We start from the raw sequence: 19,529 nt of genomic DNA, 5'->3' as shown, positions 1-19,529 counted from the left end.
CATGTGCGGCGTGTATCTGTATGGGAGTGGTTTTATTATTATCAATCAGCTGCTGCACCTGCAGGGTTCTAATACGGAAAGCTGCAGGGTCAGCATCCCTTGAAAAGTGATTTCTCTTTGAGAGTATCTCACCAAAAATGTTACAGGGGGTGCCAAAAATCACATTAGTGCAGACCTCTGGGAAAATCAGCGAGCCAATCACACAAGCAGGATATGATGTTTCTGGGCATCGTTTTGTACACCATCTGTGTACAGAATGCCTCCAGGTAGCCATATTGCATATTACAGAAAATTACAGTGCCACAGATTGAAATAGAAAGACAATTTTTTAATAACATTTATTTACAATGACTTATGTATATGCTATATTATTAATTTATTATTTGCACATATTTTTTTTCCCACGAAAGTGGAGTTCCCCTTTAACAGATAACAGTGCAGCACAGATGTCATTAGCTCAATAGACCACTTAAAGGATCAACAGGTACCGTATATATTTGTTTGCACTTATTGAACAGATATTACAATACACTTTTAACAAAATGTTCAATAGACCAAATGAAGAAAATAAGAAAAGTTTATTGTTAGGCTTTACTTTACATTTTAATTTGTCAGTGACTCAGATACTGAAGCTTGAAACAGTTGGGCAACTAGCATTTTTAGAAGGAAGTCAGCAATGGCAGCCCCCATGCTCTCTCTGTACTTTCATCCCTTTAAGGACTAAAGCTGGCCACAGATTATACAATTTTCTTCTTCAATTACCGTAAGATTTACGTTCAACTATGTAGTGAAAGGGCCTAACCTGATTGCATATAAATTGCAAGTGTATAGGTTTGACCTAATATTATATAGTTTTTACCAATCTAAAGGAACATTTGGGGAAACAACTCAAGCGTAAAATTTGATTCTCATTAAAACATTTCATCACCAAGTAGTTTTCTCTGAAAGTCCTACAGCAAGCCATGGGGTTTATTTACTAAAAGTAGTTATTTTTACTTACAGGGTTTATCCCGAAAATAAGACCTAGTGCTATTTTCCAGGAGGGCGGCAATATAAGCCCTACCCGAAAATAAGCGCTACTTTAAAATGCTTGTAAAATCCTATAATCCACTCTTTTACAGTAGTATATAATGTACAATGTGTGTGTTTCTGTAATATAATTGCGGGGAAGAGAGCTCCGGCAGGGTACAGAAGTGCAGAGCGGTGCTATAAGAAAGGTATTTGGCGCAATTATATTACAGAAACACACACATTGTACATTATATACTACTGTAATAGAGTGAATTATTAGGAGTTTACAAACATCTTAACTCCGTTCACACTGGGGATTCTGGAGAGAAGACAGCACATAAGACCTACCCCGAAAATAAGCCCTACTGTGGCTTTTGTTGCCAAAATTATTATAAGACCCAGGCTTATTTTTGGGGTAACAGGGTAGCTTAGTAAAGAAGATGAAGTTGTGTTCACTATGAATATCTAATCACATGCAAAAAAAAACTAAAAAGGGTATACTTGCTTGCACATGGATGATTGATGTCAGCATAGCCTCACCTTATTTGCTAACCCCAGTGAAACCTTCACTTTGCAACATGAAAAATCACTTTGCTAAATGAACCCAGGGGTTGATTTACTAAAACTGGAGAGTGCAAAAACTGGTGCAGCTGTGCATAAATACCAATCAGCTTCCAGGTTTTTTGTCAAAGCTTAAGGGTCCTTTCACACTAGCGGACCGTTCGTCCGCTCATTACAAGTCCGTTAACGGACTTGTAATGAATCCCTATGGGAACGCGTCCGTTAGCGGATGGAGCATCCGCTAGCGTCAGTCGGGATCCGCTTTTCCGAATGGAAGAAACCCTATTTTTCTTCCGTTCGGCGGAGCGGAACTGATGCAGACGGACAGACGGTCCGTCTGCATCAGGTTCCCCATAGGGGACAGCGGAGCAGAGACAGGGCGGTCCCTGCACTGTGTGCGGGGACCGCCCTATCCGCCGACAGCTGAGCGGGGATCCCCGCTGATCCGGAAACGGTCCGCTCCGTGTGAAAGAGCCCTAAGTTCACACCAGACGCAGTTCTGTTCAGTTCTGTGCACTTTTTTTCTGCACAAAATACATGCAGTGTTTTCCATGTATTCCAATGGTTTTAGTTCACACCATGCAGTCAGTTCCGGTCAGTTTCTGCACCGGAAACTGACTGCATGGTGTGAACTAGCGCCATTGGAATACATGGATGTGCATGCATTTTTAGTGCAGAAAAAAGTGCACGGACCTGAGTCTGGTGTGAACTAGCACTAATTGAATGAGATGAAGTTAGAAGCTGATTGGCTACCACGCACAGCTGCACCAGATTTTGCACTCTCCAGTTTTAGTAAATCAACCCCACGGCCTCTATTCCTTTAGTAAAATCAACCCCAATGGCATACATTGCAGTGGCATGTGTGTAACAGAAGAATTTTCAATTATTATAAAAAAATAAAAAAAATTCCAGGGTTGTGGAAGAGGTAGAGAACACCAATGGATCACAAATACTCCATTAGCCATGCATTCCTATTCAAACAAACTTTTCAAAACAGGTATTTCAGTTTGCTGTTGCGATTAGTAAATTGATTCACATGCTGGCTTCTTATTGGAGACGACGACATAAGCAATATAATCGTCTTTAAAAATTCACAACACCACCCAACTGTCGAAGCCATCAAACACTTTCCACCATTGGATTCAACTGACCAGTCCAACTGCAAGCGGGTAACACCTACTTCATGGCTTTGTGGGTGGGAGACACAAGCTACTGCATGGTAATTATGATAATGATCCAAACCACCCGAGCATACTGAAAACTGATATATCTGTTTCGAGAGGAGCTGGCCTTTAAAAACTAACTTGTATTTGGAATTGAATACTGAAATAACGTATGCATGACAACTAACAGCAAGCTAAAAAAAACATGCCATTAGCTGTTCTTAAAATGATAGAATACATGTAAAGAATTATCCATTATTGGTGGTCTACACTAAAGCACAGCTGTGTGTCTTGTGTACAAAGTCAAGGTGCTTCACATACACACGTGATTGATTGTTTTTAAGTGTATGGGACAACGTTTATTGCAGAATTTCTCTTAATGGTGCAGTGGTTTGGAATTTACAGGACATACTAATGTTTCTTTTAGGACAATAAATAACATTTTGCAAACATTTGTATGTATAATTTAACATGACAAGGTACAGATACAGCAGCTTTTTAAAAAAAAAACACATTCCTGTGACTCCCACAATATATTTTCCATAGGATCCGTCCTCATGGAAACACACACAGAACATCTTATACCTCCCAGGTACTCAGAAATGGCAACACAGGGTTAATACTTAAATGCATGAAAAAAAAAAAAACATAAAAAAAAAAAAAAAGTTGTAAAAGTGCCAGCTGCATGAGCACACACACATACACACAAATGATCTCTCTGTGCACATAAAGCCGTGCAATAATGACACCCTCACAACCTGATGGAGGCATCGGAAAAGGGGTAGTGCGTCTTGAAGCCAGACAAGAGGCACTGAAGGGGTGGAGGGATGGGGGGAAGCAGGGAGCTGGGAAGGCAGGAAAAGAAAGAATCATCTCCTCTGACCTCTAGTGAAGTGCCAGGTTTTTTCTTAAGCTCTTCACATTTCCTAAATTTGCAGATCTGGTGTCCTGTTTTGCGGTTCCTGCAACTGCTGCAGACTCCACAGTTGATGAGCCTCTTGCAGGGCACACAGACCCCACACCTTTTCCTCTTCTTCTTGGCAGGGTTCCCGCCAGCTCCCGAAGAATTATTCTGCGGGCAGTCTGCCAGATTGGCAATTTGAAACGCACTGTCTGTGACGGCTGCCGAGGCTGCTGCGGGGGAGTGAAGGGCTGTCATGACGATGACCCCTGGAGGTAATGAGATGCCCCCTAGAGCCGGAATAGCGGAAAAAGTTCCAACGCGTTCAGGGAGATTCATTATCTCTGCTTCAGTGGCGCCGCATTTGAGCTTGTTCATGCATTCCCCTGCCAAAGGTCTGCAGTGTTCAGGGGATAAGGTGGAAAGGAAATTATTATTTGCCATTTGCAACGACTCTGGCGTTGCGCCAGGCTTCCCCAGCCTTTGGGAGTCGTTTCTGTGCATGCTGGTCCTATTAGGGTTGATAGCGGCTGATTTCCTCCCCCAAAGCATTGCATTATCACAGTTCCAAGGAGACATGCCTATCCGGGCACTGGGGAAGATGGGGGTGGTGATCCTGGCAATTTTAGCAGCCTGAGGAAATGCACCATTCGTTTTGTAAAACGTTGCAAAGGACCTATACCTTTCCATTTCCGAATTGTAATCCATGAGGCTGTTTAAAGCCCCCTCCACTAGGTTATCCTTGGAGAGCACGGCAGCCTCGGGGTTCTGTCCATTCTCCACGCAGACATTCGTGTTCATATTGGACATTTCTGAGGGTAAGTGGAAGGGGGTGGAGGGGGAAAGAGGGGGGAAACCACCGAAGCTGCTTAATTCAGTCACTTTTATTTCTGGGTGAGAACCTCTTCAAACAACTGGGTTTATCTACAGATTGGGTTTGTCGGTCGCGTCGGAAAGGAGAGCTTTTATTTTTATTTCCGTTTAGGTGATTTTTCAGCAGACATCAGTTTGTCACGGAGCATCTTCTTGTGCATTATCACAAACGCCAACTGTTCCAAGTAAAACAAAGAGAATCATTCCAAAAAGGTGTACAGGAGAGAAAAAGAAATAAATATACCGTCAAGATCATTTCCATCACATTAATAAATATGATTACCCCCCACCAACCCCCACCCCCCTCCTCCCTCCCTTCCCCCCGAACATAATTGAATTGCATAATAGCATTAATAGCTGGATGGAATACCTGAAGGTGGAGAGAGGAGGGGGGGGAGAGGGGAGGGGAGTGAAATTGGGGGGTGTTGACAAATGCCAAGGGAGAGAGGGAAAGTAGAGATCAAAAGACATGTAAATCAGAGATGGAAAGGGTTATAGTACCTTTAACCAGAGGGCATTTAACGTTATGAAATGCATGAACAAAGTCTTGTCAAGGCACGGAAATGCTGGAAGGCTGCAAGCAAAATGGTCTTGAACAGAAAAAAATAAAATAAAAAAAACGAACAGGAAATTAGCAAATTAAGTGCTGAGAAAGTCGACAATGCATTGGGAGTCTAAACTGAAGGCAAAGGCACAATGCCACCGAGAGCCCGCCTGTATACAATCTCAACTAAAAAAGAAAAAAAAAAGGGGGGGGTGGGGGGGTTGAATAGAAAACTACCAGCTGCCACAGTGTCCTTCTGTGTCTGACGGTCATTAGTTTGAATCCCAGCACAGCTGGCTCTGCTAGGGTCTTAATTCAATGTACCCAAGGACAGGTCTCAATTGGAGCAGCCATTTAAATGGTGGGGAGTGGGGAGGTGGGCCCCTGCAATGTGAGGGAGGGAGAGTGGATGGAAGGGAAGAAGAGGAGAAAAAAAGATGAGAAAGGGGCCAGATAAAAATAAGTCAGTCAATTTCATATTCTTCTGGTGTTATCTAAGAGCCAGCAGCTGTACTGAAGCTGAGCTCTTTACAATCACAGAATGAGAAGCCCTCTGCATCCCTAAGCCCTGGTGGCAGCACACACGCTGACAATAAAAGGCACCTGCACATACAGGACGTAGAGGGGGGGGAGGGGAAGACGCCTCATTGTCTCACGACACAGGAAAATACAGGTGCTGCTTATGTCACTTTGTTTAGCCTGTTAGATTCATGACCAGCTCAAAACTTTTTCTTGCTGGAGTTTCGAAAAAAACAAAATAAACAAGATCCCAACAGGCAAATTCACCTGCCAATGGTCACCTCTGTATCATTAAAAGAAAAAAAAAAGCGGGGCAATTAGAAGCAGGCCGGTAGGAATGCGAGCAAATCCAAAGTTCAGAATGCTTATCAATTACAGTAATTAAAGTCATAATTAGTTTAATGAAGCGTTTTTAAGCATGACTTACTGGTACATGACATTATCTCCTGCAGATGCGACAAACGAGGCGACTGTAAACAAATCCTTCCGTCAAAAAAAAAAAAAAAGTAGAAGGTGATGGTGGCCTTTTCTTTTTTTCTTCGAGATAGGGATCTGAAATCCCCAGCTTATGTTGGGGGGGGGGGGGCAGCTTCTTTGTATGGTCCTAATTCTTGAGATGCTGGCAACAACGTAGGTTTACCTGGGTGGGATGAAATATTCAGAAATCCCTAGCTTATATCAGGGGGGGGGTACCTTCTTTGTAAGGTCCTAAATATTAGGGTGATGGCCACAACTTAGGTCTACCTGGGTGGGATGAAATATTCAGAAATCTCTAGCTTTTATGGGTCGCGGGGGGGGTCCTTCTTTGTATGGTCCTAATTCTTAGGATGATGGCCACAACTTAGGTCTACCTGGGTGGGATGAAATATTCAGAAATCCCCAGCTTATATGGGGTCGGGGGGGGGCACCTTCTTTGTATGGTCCTAATTCTTAGGATGATGGCCACAACGTAGGTTTACCTGGGTGGGATGAAATATTCAGAAATCCCTAGTTTATATCGGGGGGGTGGGGGGTACCTTCTTTGTAAGGTCCTAAATATTAGGGTGATGGGCACAATTTAGGTCTACCTGGGTGAGATGAAATATTCAGAAATCCCCAGCTTATATTGGGGGGGGGCCTTCTTTGTATGGTCCTAATTCTTGAGATGATGACAACAACTTAGGTCTACCTGGGTGGTATGAAATATTCAGAAATCCCCAGCTTATATCGGGGGGGGGGGGGTAACTTCTTTGTATGGTCCAAATTCTTAGGTTGCCGTCCACAACTTAGGTCTACCTGAAATATTCAGAATTGTCCAGTTTATATCGGGGGGGGGGGGGGGGGGACCTTCTTTGTATGGTCCGAATTCTTGGGATGCTGATAACAACTTAGGTTTACCTGGGTGGGATGAAATATTCAGAAATCCCCAGCTTATATGGGGGGGGGGGGGGGCCTTCTTTGTATGGTCCGAATTCTTGGGATGCTGACAACAACTTAGGTTTACCTGGGTTGGATGAAATATTCAGAAATCCCCAGCTAAGGAGGACCTTGGCTGTTCCCTGCCAAAGTGGTAGCGTCCTGGCTCGTCTGTGCCCTCTATCCAAGGAAAAGCGGAAGGCTGGAAGGCTCCAGTACAAAAGGTTGTCCCAAAAGGCTCCAGGCTAAATGCAACCCAGGAGGAGACACGGGACGGTCCCTATTAATCCAAACTACACATCCCATGGAAAACAAACTCCTTCTTCCTCAATCAAGCCTTTCATTTCTCCAACAAAAAAAAGAAGAAAAGGAAGTGCTCAGGTGAAAGTAAGGTGAATGAGAACCCCCCTCCCCCCCTGGAGGACAGTCATTACACCGGTAACCCGCCGCGCCTGGGGAATCTTTAATATTCCGGCTACCGGAGACGCAGAGATCAAAGGTCATCTATAACATCCCCGGGGGAGGAGGAGGAGGGGGGAGGGGCTGGTGGTGCAGATTAATTAATAAATGAATCTGCCGCCACTTATTAAGACGTAGAAATGAGGAGGTGGAGGGGGGGAGGGTGAGAAGGTGTGAAGACACTACCACCACCACCAACAACAACAACAAAAAAAAATCTGTACTTACCACCGTACGGAGAATAGGACGCCAATTCCGCACGCTGCCGTCTGCATGAAATTAGGAGCACATATCAGCCAGCACGGCTTGGCCACCCGGCTGCCACCTCCAGGGCACCCCACTTTACCACGATATAATAAAAAAAAAAAAAAGAGAATTTTTTTTATAAAAAAATAATATTAAAAATATTAATAAAAAAAAAAGATTGTTGATTAAAAAAAAAAAAAAAGAAGAAGTGTGATATTGGGGTGTGGGTGGTGAGGGGGAGGAGGAGGAGGAGGAGGGGGTGTATTGTGTGCTCGGTGGTCTCTCGGTGGTCTCCTCTCTCTCCCTCCTCTGTGTGTGTCTATGGCTGGCTCTCCCTGTGCGCTGCTCTCCAGTCAGATGTGTGAGCGGGGAGGAAGAAGGGAGGAGGGAGGCAGGCAGGCAGCCTGGGAGTCAGTCAGTCTCTCTCTCTCTCTTTCTCTGCGTGTGGCTGAGAGGCATGGGGGGGCCGTGAGAGGAGGAGGGGGGAGAAGAGAGGAAGCAGGAGGGGGATGGGGGGAGAATGAGAGAAAAGGGAAGGAGGAGGGAGGCAGGAGAGAGGTGGAGAGTTATTGGCGCCGAGGTGAGGAGGATGCGGGGATGTGGACACCTACTGATGATTGGCTGCAAATTACACCGGGAATCAGAGGCACACACGCGGCCACTGCTCTCTCTGTAGTCCTCCCCCCTCCTCCTCCTCCTATTACACCCCCCCTCTCCTCTCCTCCTCCTCCCCCCTCACCTCCCTCCTTCTTCCTTTCCCACAGCAAATCCTCTGCTCGCCTCCACAGCCACGTCTCCCCCTGCAGCCCTCCACAGGGACGCGGCTGCCATCATTATTAGCATTGTCTCGGGGTCGTTATTAGGGGAGTTCCGCAGCCTGCTCCTCCTGAGGGGATGTGTGAGGAGGAGGAGGAGGGCGGCCATTCACCTCATTCCTCTTCTCCATCCCCCAGGTGTGTGTGTGTGAGGGGAATGTCTGCATGGTGACCGACTGAACCCTACCATGGGGGCTGAGGGGGGGCCATGTCCTTCACTGGAAACTTCCACATTTCTCAGTATCACAGGAGAGCAACTCATCCCAATTCAGCAGCCATTTCCCTTTGGGATCAATAAAGTCATTGAATCGTATCAGTGATATACCAATACATTGATTGGGATCAGGAAAATAATGACTTTGGTTACTAGGGGTGACTGCATCCATTACTCCCCTCTGATCCCAATGTACATTTGTCAATCATTTCCCTTCAGGATTAATAAAGTATTCTTTATCTATTACGTGATATAGAAATGGAACCGATACATTGATTGGTACCCAGAAAATAATGACATTTGGTTACTATCCATCATCAGTCCCCTCTGATCCCAATGTACATTTATCAATCATTTCCCCTCAGGTTATATATAGAATTCTTTATCTAATCCGTGATATAGAAATGGAACCGATACATTGATTGGTACCCAGAAAATAATGGCATCTGGTTACTATCCATCATCAGTCCCCTCTGATCCCAATGTACATTTCTCAGTCATTTCCCTTTGGGAATAATAAAGTTACATAGTTAGGTTGAAAAAAGACACAAGTCCATTTAGTTCAACCAATAAAATAATCGGAATCACATTGGCGCTATAGAAATGAAACCGATACATTGATTGGTACCTGTAAAATAATGACATCTTTACTTAGGTTACTATGGGTGACTGCATCCATCACCAGCCCCCTCTGATCCCAATATGCATTTATCCATCATTTCCCTTCAGGTTATATATAGAATTCTTTATCTAATCCGTGATATAGAAATGAAACCGATACATTGATTGGTACCCAGAAAATAATGGCATCTGCTTACTAGGGATGACTGCATCCATCATCAGTTCCCCTCTGATCCCAATGTACATTTATCAGTCATTTCCCTTTGGGATTAATACAGTCCTCTGAATCACATCAGTGCTATACCATTACATTGATTGGGATCAGGAAAATAGTGACATCTGGTTACTACAGGTGACTACACTCATCATCACTCCCCTCTTATCCCAATGTATATTTATCAGTCATTTCCCTTCAGGTTATATAAAGAATTCTTTATCTAATCTGTGATATAGAAATGGAACCGATACATTGATTGGTACCCAGAAAATAATGACATTGGTTACTATGGGTGACTGTATCCATTACTCCCCTCTGATCCCAATGTACATTGATCAATCATTTCCCTTTGGGATCAATACAGTCATCTGAATCGTATCAGTGATATACCAATACATTGATTGGGATCAGGAAAATATTGACATCTGGTTACTAGGGGCCAGATTCACATAGAAGAGCGGCGGCGTAACGTATCGTAGATACGTTACACCGCCGCAATTTTTCATCGCAAGTGCCTGATTCACCAAGCACTTGCGATGAAAACCTACGCCGACGGCCTCCGCCGGACCTACCACGCATGCTCCGTTTCCGAACTCCCGCCGTGCTTTGCGCGAAGTGACGTCATTTTTTCGAACGGCGACGCGCGTAGCGTAATCTTGTATTCCCGGACGGCTTACGCAAACGACGTTATTTCGACGCGGGAACGACGGCCATATTTTATACAGCAATACGATTGCTGTGTAAAGTTAAGGCACCAAAAAAAACGACTAACTTTGCGACGGGAAACTAGACTAGCGGCGACGTAGCGAACACGAAAAACCGTCGTGGATCGCCGTAACTCCTAATTTGCATACCCGACGCTGGTTTACGACGCAAACTCCCCCCAGCGGCGGCCGCGGTATTGCATCTTAAGATCCGACAGTGTAAAACAATTACACCTGTCGGATCTTATGGCTATCTATGCGTAACTGATTCTATGAATCAGTCGCATAGATAGAACAACAGATACGACGGCGTATCAGGAGAAACACCGTCGTATCTCATTTGTGAATCTGGTTACTAGGGGTGACTACACTCATCATCAGTCCCCTCTGATCCCAATATACATTTATCAATCATTTATTTCCCTTTGGGAATAATAACGTTACATAGTTAGGTTGAAAAAAGACACAAGTCCATTTAGTTTAACCAATAAAGTAATCTGAATCGCATTGGCGCTATAGAAATGGAATTAATACATTGATTGGTACCTGTAAAATAATGACATCTTTACCTAGGTTACTATGGGTGACTGCATCCATCACCAGCCCCCTCTGATCCCAATATACATTTATCAATCATTTTTCTTTAGGATTAATAAAGTATTCTGTATCTAAAATATGGATACATTCATCAACTACATATACAGATTGTATTAGAAGATATACCCAGCCCCCGTCATAGACAAACTTCCACACTCTTCTCTCTACTACAGGTGATCAGTTCTATAGAAATGGAATCAATACTTTGGGACCAGTAAAATAATGACATTGGTTGCTATGGGTTACTACACTCATCATCAGTCCCCTCTGACCGCAATATACACTTCACTTTGGGGATAATGAAGTATCTTGAATGAACCAATACATTGATTGGTACCAGGAAAATAACGACATGGGGTGACTGCAGTCATCATCAGCCCCCCCTCTGACCTCAATATACATTTTTCAATCATATCCCTTTGGGATTAATAAAGTATCCTGAATCTAAACTATGAGGTAGATTGGCTTAATTTTCTGCGGACGTAGCGTATCTCACGCTACGCCGCCGTAACTTAGTGAGGCAGGTTCTGTATTCACCAAGAACCTGCGCCCTAAGTTACGGCGACGTAGCGTAAATCTGCTGGCGTAAGCGCGCCTAATTCAAATTGTGAAGAGGTGGGCGTGTTTTATGTAAATAAAACATGACCCCACGTAAATGACGTTTTTGACTAGCGGCGCATGCGCCGTCCGTTAAGGTAACCCAGTGCGCATGCTCCAAATTAACCCGCAGAAAAAGCCGAACGTAAACGACGTAAAAAAATGCACCGGGCGGACGTACGTTTCTGAATCAGCGTATCTACCTAATTGACATATTCCTTGCGTAAATCGACGGAAGCGCCACCTAGCGGCCAGAGTAAATATGCAACTAAGGCCCCGTACACACGACCGAGCATGTCTGCTGAAACTGGTCCGCGGACCAGTTTCAGCAGACATGTTCGGTCGTCTGTACAGCCGAGCGGACAGGATTCCAACGTACATTTGCCCGCCAGACCGTTTTCGAGCGGGCAAATGTTTCTAAACTTGCTTAGAAACATGCCCGCTGGAATCCTGTCCGTCTGACATGTTCGGTCATCTGTACAGACCTACCGTACATGTCCGAGCGGCCGCCATCCCTCGCATGCGTCGAATGACTTTGACGCATGCGTGGAAGCATTGAACTGCCAGGGCCGCGCACGTCGCCGCGTATCGTGTACGCGCGGATTTCTGTATGATGGTGTGTACAGCCATCATACAGAAATCTCCGGGCGGGCATGTACGCTGAAAACGGTCCGGCGGACCGTTTTCATCGTACATGTTTGCCCGTCTGTACGAGGCCTAAGATACGACGGCGTAAGAGACTTACGCCAGTCGGATCTTAGCCAAATTCCGGCGTATCTTGTTTTCTGAATACAGAAAAAAGATACGCCGGAGCAACCTAGAAGTTACGCGGCGTATCAATAGATACGCCAGCATAACTTCTTTATGAATCTACCCCTATGTATCCATTCATCTGCTACGGTGCTATAGAAGTGCATTGAAAATACATAGAAGATATACCCAGCCCCCATCATATACAAACTTCCACACTCCTCTCTACTACAGATGAGCAGTGCTATAGAAAGGAATCAATACTTTGGTACCAATACAATAATGACATGTGATTGCTGTGGGTTACTGCACTCATCAGTAGTCCCGTGGGCACTCATTTACCAATAATAACGTCTGATTGTGTCAAATAAGTATCACAAATTCATCTGCAACCCTTCCAGTTTTTTTTTTTTATCAGAAGATATACCCAACCCCCGTCATGTATAAACTTCCACACCGTTCTCTCTTCTACGGATGATCAGTGCTATAGCAAATGATCCAATACACTGATTGGCGCCAATACAATAACGATATCTGGTTGCTATTGGTTACTTCACTCATCAATAGTCCCCTGGGCACTGATCTACTAAATTTAAAGTCTAAGGGCCAGATTCAGGTAGGGAGCGCGTAACTCTGTGCGTGCATAGCGTATCCTATTTACGCTACGCCTCCGCAACTTTGACAGGCAAGTGCATTATTCACAAAGCACTTGCTCCGTAAGTTGTGGCGGCGTAGCGTAAATTGGCCCGCCTAATTTAAATCTGTAAGATGTGGGCGTGTTTTATGCAAAATCACCGTGACCCCACGTAAATGACGCTTTTTACGAACGGCGCATGCGCCGTCCGTGAAAGTATCCCAGTGCGCCTGCTCCAAATTAACAAAAAGCCAATGCTTTCGACGTGAACGTAAATTATGCCCAGCCCTATTCGCAAACGACTTACGCAAACCACGTAATCTACGGAAAATTTGACGCTGGCCCGACGTCCATACTTAAAGGGGTGGTTCACCCTAAAAACTACTTTTTTTTATTACACTGGCCCCCCACATTACAATACGATTAAGGCTATTTTTTTTTTTTTTTTGATGCTGTACATACCTTTGTACAGCATATTCACCCGTGGCTTCCGGCTTGCGAGTCCCACGGGAGTGGGCGTTCCTAACATGTCTGTGATTGAAGTTTTGACCAAAAACGAGCTCACCCCGTCGCATAAGCCGCGTCACGATTGGCGAAAGGAGCCGAACGGCGATGCGCATGCGCAGTAAAGCGCCGACTCGCCGTTCAGCTCCTTTCGCCAACCGTGACGCGGCTTACGCGACGGGGGGGAGCTCGTTTTTGGTCAAAACGTCAATCACAGACATGTTAGGAACGCCCACTCCCGCGGGACTCGCAACCCCGAAGCCACGGATGAATATGCTGTACAAAGGTATGTACAGCATAAAAAAAAAAAATAATAGCCTTAATCGTATTGTAATGTGGGGGGGCAGTGTAATAAAAAAAAGTAGTTTTTAGGGTGAACCACCCCTTTAACATTGGCTGTGCCTCATATAGCAGGGGTAACTTTACGCCGGAAAAAGCCTTACGTAAACAGCGTATCTGTACTGCGACAGCCCGGCGTACGTTCGTGAATAGGCGTATCTAGCTGATTTACATATTCTAGGCGTAAATCAGCGTACACGCCCCTAGCGGCCAGCGTAAATATGCAGTTAAGATACGACGGCGTCGGAGACTTACGCTGGTCGTATCTTAGAGAAATTTTGGCGTATCTGATTCTTTGAATCAGGCGCCAAGATACGACGCCTCACACTCAGAGATACGACGGCGTATCTGGAGATACGCCATCGTATCTCCTACCTGAATGTGTCATATAGGCATCACTAATTCATCTCCTACTATTCTAGTTTTTATTTTATTATAAGATATAAAAACCTAAATATAAAATATGTATCAAATCATCTGCTACCTGACTAGTTATTGTATTAGAAGATATACCCAGCCCCCGTCATATACAAACTTCCACACTCTTCTCTTTACTACAGATGATCGGTGCTATAGAAATAGAATCATCACATTGATTGGGACCAGTAAAATAATGACATCTGGTTGCTATGGGTTACTGCCCTCATCATTAGTCTTATCTGATCTCAAAATAAAATATGTATTAAATCTGCTATCTTTACAGATTTTATTAGAAGATATACCCATCCCCCTACAAACGCCAGCAATGTTCTCTCTATTGCAGGTGATCGGTGCTATAGAAATTCATTCAATACACTGATTGGTGCCAATACAATAATGATATCTAGTTGCTATGGGTTACTGCACTCATCAATAGTCCCCTACTAAAAATAAAGTCTGAATGTGTCATGTAAGCATCACTAATTCATCTCCTACTCTTCTAGTTGTTATTGTATTAGAAGGTACCTGAGTATAAAATATGGATACATTCATCTGCTACATTACTATTTCATGTATTAGAAGATATACCCAGCCCCCGTCATATACAAACTTTCACATTGTTCTCTTTACTACTCAGTGCTATAGAAATAGAATCATTACATAGATTGGGACCAGTATAATAATTATATCTGGTGGTTGCTATGGGTTACTGCACTCATCCTTAGTCCCCTGGGCACCGATCTACTAAAAATAAAGGGCCAGATTCTCAAAGGCGTTACGACGGCGCAACACCATTAGCGCCGTCGTAACACCTCATCTGGCCCCGGGTATCTATGCAACTGATTCTCAGAATCAGTTGCGCATAGGTACCCATTAGATCTGACAAGCGTAAGGCTGTTACGCTGTCAGATCTTAAAAGTAATTTTTTTTCCCGCCGCTAGGTGTCGCATCGTCGCTTTTCCCCGTCGTCTATGCAAATTAGGTAAGTACGGCGATTCCCGAACATACGCGAGGTCGACGCAGCGAATTAACGTCGTTTGCGTAGCGTACCCGACGCGTAAGGTTGCCCCTGCTAATTAGCAGGCGCAACCAATGTTAACGATGGCCATCGTTCCCGCGTCGAATTCAATAAAAATTACGTCGTTTGCGTAAGACGTCCGTGAATGGCGCTGGACGCCATTTACGTATACATCTAGGCAAATGACGTCGGGGCGACGTCATTTAGCGCAATGCACGTCGGGTAATTTACCCGACGGAGCATGCGCAGTACGCTCGGCGCGGGAGCGCGCCTAATTTAAATGGTGCCCTCCCCATTTGAATTGGGCGGGCTTGCGACGAGCAATCTAACGCTACACCGCCGCAAGTTTACAGGTAAGTGTTCTGAGAATCAGGATGTAAACCTGTAGACCTGCGGCGGTGTAACGTAGATCTCATATATTACGCTGCCCAGGAGCAGCGCGAATGTATGAGAATCTGGCCCTAAGTCTATGGGCCAGATCCACATACATGTAGATCGGCGCAGTGTATCAGAGATACACTACGCCGCCGTAACTTACCTGGCGCATTTTCGAATCCTCAGCGATTTTGCGCCGTAAGTTACGGAGGCGTAGTGTATTTCTGGCGGCGGATTTCAAATTGGGAGGGTTGGGGGCGGATTTTATTTAAATGAAGCGCGTCCCCGCGCCGAATGAAATACGCATGCGTCGTCCAGAAATTTCCCGCCGTGTTTTGCGCGAAACGACGCAAACGTCGCAACGACGTCATTTTTTTAACTTAGACGTGAGTTACATCCATCCCTATTCACGGACGACTTACGCAAAAAAAAAAAAATTCAAATTCTGACGCGGGAACGACGGCCATACTTAAAATGGCAATTCTATCTATACGCCGCAAAATACCAGCTTTAACTACAGACGACGTAAGAGAATGCGACGGCCGCGCGTACGTTCGTGGATCGTCGTAAATCGCTAATTTGCATGCCCGACATGGAAAACGCCACCCAGCGGACGCCGAAGTATTGCATCTTAGATCCGAAGGCGCACGAAGACGTACACCTGTCGGATCTAACCCAGAAGCCGTCGTATCTTGTTTTGAGGATTCAAACCAAAGATACGACGCAGGAATTTTGAAATTACGCGGCGTATCAATAGATACGCCGGCGTAATTTCTTTGTGGATCTAGCCCTAAGTGTCATATAAGCATCACTAATTCATCTCCTACTTTTCTAGTTTTTTATTTTATTAGAAGATAGAAACATCCTGAATATAAAATATTTATCAATTCATCTGCTACCTGACTAGTTATTTCTTAAGAAGATATGCCCAGCCCCCGTCATATACAAACTTCCACACCGTTCTCTCTACTACAGATGATCGGTGCTATAGAAACTGAATCATTACATTGATTGGGACCAATACAATCATGGCATCTAGTTGCTACGGGTTACTGCACTGATAAAAAAAAAAAATGGATCAATTCATCTTCTACATTTACAGTTTTTATTTCACGAGAATACATCCCCATCCCCCGTTATATACAAACTTCCACACATTTCTCTCTACTAAAAATGATCATTGCTATAGAAATGGAATCAGTGGGCCGGATTCAGATACATTGGAATATCTTTCGGCGCGGCGTAGCGTATCTCAGATACGGTACGCCGCCGTAAATTAGGGCGCAAGTTCCGTATGCAGAAAGAACTTGCGCCCTTAGTTACGGCGGCGTAACGTCTGTAATTCGGCGTAAGGCCGCCTAATTCAAATGGGGATGATGTGGGCGTGTTTTATTTAAATTAATGGTGACCCCGCGTATTTGACGTTTTTTACGAACGCCGCAGGCGCCGTTCTTGAAAAAATCCCAGTGCACATGCTCGAAATTACGCCGCAAATCGTCATTGCTTTAGACGTGAACGTAACTTACGTTCAGCCCTATTCGCGAACGACTTACACAAACGACGTAAAGTTTTCAAAATTCGACGCGGGAACGACGTCCATACTTAAAGTGGGGGTTCACCCTAAAATACAACTTTGTACCATGCCATTCAGCATACTAGCGTGAGCTACAGTATGCCTTTATATTTTTTTTTTTGCGCTGTACTCACAGTTTAATCGATTAGTTTAGTTTCCGACTCCCCGCGGGGAGTAGGCGTTCCTATGAAGAGGGGAACATGATTGAAGGCCGGCTATGGCGCGTCACGCTTCCCGAAAATAGCCGGAGTAGGACTCGGCTCTTCACGGCGCTATACAGCGCCTGCGCACAGACTAGGAGCTGACTGCGCAGGCGCCGTGAAGAGCCAAGTCCTATTTCGGCTATTTTCGGGAAGCGTGACGTGCCATAGCCGGCCGTCAATCATGTTCCCCTCTTCATAGGAACGCCTACTCCCCGCGGGGAGTCTGAAACTTAACTAACGGATTAAACTGTGAGTACAGCACAAAAAAAAAAAAAAAGGCATACTGTAGCTCACGCTAGTATGCTGGATGGCATGAGAGACAAAAACATTATTTTTTTAGGGTGAACCCCCACTTTAACATTGGCTACGCCTCATATACTGTAGCAGGGGTAACTTTACGCCGGAAAAAGCCTAACGTAAACAACGTAAAAAAATGTGTCGGCCGGACGTACGTTTCTGAATCGGCGTATCTACCTAATTAGCATATTCCTTGCGTTAATATACGGAAGCGCCACCTAGCGGCCAGCGTAAATATGCAGCCTGAGGCTGCATTCACACCTGAACGCGGCGTATGCTACCGCGATTTGCCGCGACAAATTGCGGGGTGTTTTGTCACGCGATTTGCCGTGACAAAACGCAGCATTTTTTAAGCCTAACATACGCCGGAGGGGTGATCAACATTGTCGGCTATTCCGAACGCCGAAAGCCGCCTGAAAAAAAGGTCCGGGACTTGTTTTGAGCTTCAGGCGTACGGCGTTTCGGCGTTCGGCGTGGAGATGTGAACCATCTCCATAGCCGACAATGTTAAATCACCCCTCCAGCGTATTGCAGGCTGCAATAGCGTCGCGCTACAGGCAACAATACGCCTAGGTGTGAATGGAGCCTAAGATACGACGGTGTAAGACACTTACGACGGTCGGATCTCAGGGAAATTCTGGCGTATCTGGCTTTCTAAATACAGAAAGAAGATACGCCGGTGCTTCGTAGCACTTACGCTGCGTATCAATAGATACGCCGGCGTAAAGGCTATCTGAATCCGGGCCAGTAAATTGATTGATAATGATATAATAATGAAACCTGGTTGCTATAGGTTACTGCACTCATCAATAGTTTCCTTTGCAGTAACCTCATTATATAATTTATGTATCAATTCATCTGCTACATGACAATTTATTTATTAGAAGATATACCCAGCCCCTTTCATATACCGTACAAACTTCCGCACCAGTCTCTCTATTACAGATGATCAGTGCCATACGAATGGAATCATCACATTGATTGTAAAAAAATGCTATCTGGTTGCTATGGGTAACTGCACTCATCATTAGTACCATTTGCATTGATCTTCTAAACATAAAGCTTGAATGTGTGATATATGTGTCACTAATTCATCTGCTATGTGTAGTGTATTTGCCTTAGAAGAGATGCCCAGCCCTTTGTCCTATACTGACTACCACAGTGTTTCTTCTACAAAAGATGCCCAGTGCTATATAAAGGTATTCATTGCCATAGGTGTGCACAGCCTATTGCATTAGGGTGTGCACCCCAAAGCTCAAACACACACTACTGATCGCTCACTGTGTTCATTCAGAAGGGGAAGGGGTCAGTAAATTACATATTTACCGGCCTCTTTCCCCCATTCATCCTAAAACATCCTGCAGGGTGGGCACTAGGGCAGTAGGGGAAATCTATGCTGCATAGGGTGTGCCTGGGCACACCTGGCACACCCTGTGCACACGCCTATGTTCATTACAAAGGTAGTGGTAAAATAATGGCATGGTTGCTATGGGTTACTGCACTCATCATTTAGTCCTCTTTGCACTGATCTACTAAAAAATAAAGTCTGAATATGTCACATAAGCATAATTCATCTGCTACATTACTAGTTTATTTTATTTTATTAGAAGATATACAGTAGTGATCCGGTCATCAGCGATGTTCTCTCTACCCAAGATGATCAGTGTTATAGAAATGGAATAATCACATCAATTGGGACCAGTAATATAATAACATCTGGTTGTTATGGGTTACTGCCCTCATCATTAGTTCACTCTGCACTGATCTACTAAACAGAAAGCCTTAGGGCCAGATTCTCATAGACTGGCGTTTCTTTGCGGCAGCGTAACGTATCTGATTTACGTTACGCCGCCGCAACTTACACGGGCAAGTGCTGTATTCTCAAAGCACTTGCTCCGTAAGTTGCGGCGGCGTAGCGTAAATCGGCCGGCGTAAGCCCGCCTAATTCAAATGTGGAGGGGGGGCGTGTTTTATGTTAA

The 19,529-nt window shown here is 44.7% G+C and overlaps 1 protein-coding gene across 4 annotated transcripts in view; it reads right to left on the bottom strand.

Annotated features, from left to right (window-relative positions):
* The window catches only part of CXXC4 (CXXC finger protein 4), a 218,770-nt gene extending 210,943 nt beyond the window's left edge, over positions 1-7,827 (bottom strand). For 2 of the 4 annotated variants that reach the window (XM_040329767.1, XM_040329761.1), the window contains exons 1-2: positions 7,655-7,827; positions 3,619-4,685 (exon numbers count right to left, since the gene is read on the bottom strand). In XM_040329767.1, coding sequence (XP_040185701.1) covers positions 3,619-4,446 — 828 coding nt within the window. In that variant the 5' untranslated portion in view covers positions 4,447-4,685; positions 7,655-7,827. Of the gene's footprint in view, positions 1-2,304; positions 4,686-5,010; positions 5,204-7,654 lie in introns of those variants that run through there. The other 2 variants (XM_040329744.1, XM_040329751.1) reach the window with 2 other exon arrangements.
* Between the last annotated feature and the right edge of the window lie 11,702 nt (positions 7,828-19,529).

This window comes from Rana temporaria, chromosome 1, assembly GCF_905171775.1.
Source record: "Rana temporaria chromosome 1, aRanTem1.1, whole genome shotgun sequence".
Classification (NCBI taxonomy): Eukaryota; Metazoa; Chordata; class Amphibia; order Anura; family Ranidae; genus Rana; species Rana temporaria.
The sequence above is the reverse complement of the archived record's forward strand: the minus strand, read 5'-3'. Positions and strand labels throughout refer to the sequence as shown.